A 3793-nucleotide genomic window follows, 5' to 3' on the forward strand; every position below is an offset into this window, starting at 1 on the left:
CAGATGTAAAGTTAATACAAGTAGAGTGATAACAACTCTAAATTGAAAAACAAAAAAATACATAGAAAAATAACATATAAGATGACCATCACCAGCTATTCATTCACAAAGGCACTATCCTAACTATCCTTCATCCTTTCCTCACAAACGTTGGACATCAAAAAACAACAAAAGAAGAATACATACAATCGTCTATTTGGGAGCCAAAATTTAGAAACCCAAATTTGAATAATTACAATCATAGAACACAGAGACTCCTCAGTATATGAATGATTTGACCATTTGGGTTGTAAACACTGTTCAAACGATTATAGTTGGTTATTTACTTGACGACTTTGTGACCATTTATCAATCTTTCTTTTTGTCAATTGCGTATCGATCAACCCAACATTCGTCTTTTACAACTGCGTTGTCCCACCTACGCCAAAAGATGCGCATTTCAGTATACGACTGCTTCCTCACCTACGTTTAAACGCGAGAATAAACGTTCAGAAAGCTACAGGCTTGCATTTTTCCAAGACCGAAGAAAATCGCCCTCTTCATTTTAAATAAATACAAAAGGCAAGTAAAAAGCATTGTAATCTTTGTGTTTTTGTGTATCCACAAGCGTACAAAGCTATTGGGATCACATGCACACAGTTAACTCTACATATGGCGTACCTCGCCTCGGTCATCTCCTGCGTGAATTTCACTACTGTTCGGCTGCCATCACATAAACATGGATTTCATAAATGGAATATGAAAGGAAAAGAAATTAAGGGCACTAAATTCAGGTTTGAGATTAATACCGTCTTTACAAGATCATCAATACATGTTGAATTTTTTGTAATCATGTGATTAGTAAGCGATGAGTTGCTCGCCTGCATGAAATAAGAACACGGTTACAAATCTATAAGCAAAATAAAAAAAAGGCATAAAACAAAGGTCTTTGCATGTGTTATATATGGGAATTTCAACTCATTTATTTACAAATGGGTCGAGTTGGATAGTGTTTTAAAAAATTATTGGCTAAAAAAAAATAGGTCAAATTAGTATAAACTCGCCCAAAATTTATTTTCAATATGTAATAGATTCAAAGATTTTGATCATTATTGTAATAATATTGATTTGTAATATTTCACTCATCACCATCAAAAAAAAACACTAAATTAAGCGGGCTGCGGTTCAACCCAACCAGACTCCGAGCATTTGGATCCGGGCCAAACCAAACCCACCGACCTGCGCATCTTTTCACCTCACCATGGTCAATACAGTTATTTACATGGTTTGATCCACCGAGAGAAGGGACGCCAAGATGAACTATGTATTCAGCATCAACTACACCAACCTTCTGCTTTCGGTCACCCTGTAGAAATACGAACAGAATCTAAGTCAGTATGCAGACGGATAATCTTATAAATGATTCATGATTTACCTGAGCACAATAGCCAAGCTGAAAATCAATGCCCCATCCATGAATCAAATCATTCTGTTGAGCATATATTATCATCACAATCACCACCCGAAGATATAATAGTATAATAATACGGTACTCTACATAAATTTTTAATGTTTTTCTATACCTGAATCAGATACCACACACAACGCCATGCGGCTTTTGAAAACACAGGAGCCATCATTTCTACCCAACTGCAATGAAATTGTTGCAGTAAAACCTTTAACCAAAAGGTGAAGAATACGCAAGGATTAAAAGTAGGGTGTGTGCTGTCTTACCCGAAGCATGGGGGACCCGTGCTATTGTCATAACACCTTCCACCGCCTCGTAGCTTAAAATACCTCCTGTTTACAACACAACGATTAACGAACTTACAGTTTTTATTTATTATCTTTCAAGTACGAGTCCAAATGGAGGGTTTGTGTGAAAATACCTATGAACTTTTGAGTTCTTTTGGCGTATGGTAATTTGATGGTGAATTTCTGATTTTGCAGGATCAAGTGCTGGCTGTGATATGTCAAGTTCTTCCTCTTTAACAATTGATATATACCTACAAGTGAACGCATTGGTAAGATTGATATATATATATTTACAAAAATGATTAGGGGGTGTTTGGATCTGCATTTTGGAAGTGATAAAGTGATACTAAAGTATACAATTATTCAAACATGCCTAATTATTACAATTCCAAATCAAATAATCAGTTCCAAAGTAAAGGACTTACCGGCCCGGATTAAACTGTGTGATATCAAGGTCCTCATCCCAAAGAAAAATGTAGTCATACTCTGCAACTATATCCGGGTGCAAAAAACGCTTAGCAAACCACCTATAACATTACCGAAACTTTAAAACTAAAACCAAAATTTTGAAAGCACAACATAACATGATAATAGGATTTTACCACTTCGTTTGGTTCATGGCTGAAACGTGAATGACCCGGCTAGCCCATTCTAGATCATTCCACTGATCAACAATGCCATCGTAATGAAAGATCATGGTGACAAAGTCGTGTTCCAAAAACTGCAACAATGTTGTAAGATCCAATTAGTTTATGACATCTAATTTTTTATTTCATGGTGCATAAAAGAAGAATAAAAATGCGATTAATTGTGAAAGAAGCCAAGACATACACATGTACAAACATTGGGATGAGTTAGTTACCTTTGTTATGATGTTATTTACCAAAGACTTTTGCTTTATTCCAGCTGCAATAGCCAGTAAACTCACCGAACGGTAAGATTGGCTCTGAAACAGAAAAAAAAGAAGGTAACTGCATTATTAAGGAAGAAAATGATATACTTTTAATTAGCAAGTGAAGTAATAACAAACTAGAGGTGGCAATCATGTCGGGTTGGTGGGTCAACACGACACATATATTTATTTGTGTCAAAGCCGTCAACTATTAACCCAAACAATTAAAAGTGCCTAACCCGAACACGACCAATGTAACTCATCTACAAAAACTCCTTAAACGGGTTAGTGGGTCATAATCAAGTTGTAAACAGGTTAAGTGGGTTATTAATGAGTCGTCATCAACTCCACAAGCAAAACACTTCAAATCGCTAAACCTGAACATGACCCATGTAACCCATTTATCTAAATGGGTCAACCAGGTTAACGAGTTATAATCAAGTTTTGAACAGGTCAAATGGGTTATATGCGAGTTGGCATCAACTGTAACCCGAACTCTTGAAACCGTGTAACCCGAATACGACCTATATGACCCATATATCTCAGCAAATCAAATGGCTTGTCGGGTTATAATCAAGTTGTAAACTTGGTTAAATAGATCGTTAACAAGTTGGCAAGACATAAATGAGTTGTAATATACAGCTTATATGAACCAAAACAGGTTGGAAGGTCAGCCTTATAAAATGCATAATTTTTACCTTTTTATTCTAGTTTTAATGGATTGACCAATTAACAGGTTAAATCATGTCAACCTAGACATGATCTATTTAGAAACGTGTTAAACCAGTCAAACCAATTACGACCCATTCATTAAGCGGATTAGACATGAAAATGTAAATTGACTCACTGTATTGTCAAATGATGAACCCCATAATGGGCGCATATGCAAATCAGAAGTCCTGGCAACAATTCCTTGGGGTAATGCTTCACTGCCTGGAGGCCTACACCGGTTCTAAAACAAATAAAAAACTGTAAAACGAATGCGTTAAAAAATAAATAAAAACCGAAAGTATAAAATGATTAGTATCTCTTCAAGAGATAAATAAACCTTGCATTTTAGTGCACCCTTCAGCTCCATCTGTGATCTTTGTAGAATCTGCAATGGCAAATTACATTAGGTAAACCATCTTTGTTTTCATCCAGCATATTTATGGATGGTAATGAATA

General features: G+C 35.8%; 1 protein-coding gene across 1 annotated transcript; it reads right to left on the reverse strand.

Moving 5' to 3' along the window:
• Positions 1 to 203: 203 nt before the first annotated feature.
• On the reverse strand, positions 204 to 2767 carry LOC143631448 (uncharacterized). The gene is made up of 11 exons (XM_077100219.1): positions 2597 to 2767; positions 2337 to 2455; positions 2160 to 2261; positions 1869 to 1985; positions 1714 to 1779; positions 1563 to 1629; positions 1415 to 1468; positions 1262 to 1345; positions 789 to 860; positions 661 to 702; positions 204 to 462 (listed from the first exon to the last, which is right to left on the reverse strand). The coding sequence occupies exons 2-11, from the start codon at positions 2429 to 2431 to the stop codon at positions 349 to 351; spliced, it is 813 nt and encodes a 270-aa protein (XP_076956334.1). The 5' UTR covers positions 2432 to 2455; positions 2597 to 2767; the 3' UTR covers positions 204 to 348.
• Positions 2768 to 3793: the final 1026 nt, after the last annotated feature.

Source organism: Bidens hawaiensis, unplaced genomic scaffold, assembly GCF_021521415.1.
Source record: "Bidens hawaiensis isolate Kalapana, Puna unplaced genomic scaffold, B.hawaiensis_p1.1 tig00006076_1, whole genome shotgun sequence".
NCBI classification, from domain to species: domain Eukaryota; kingdom Viridiplantae; phylum Streptophyta; class Magnoliopsida; order Asterales; family Asteraceae; genus Bidens; species Bidens hawaiensis.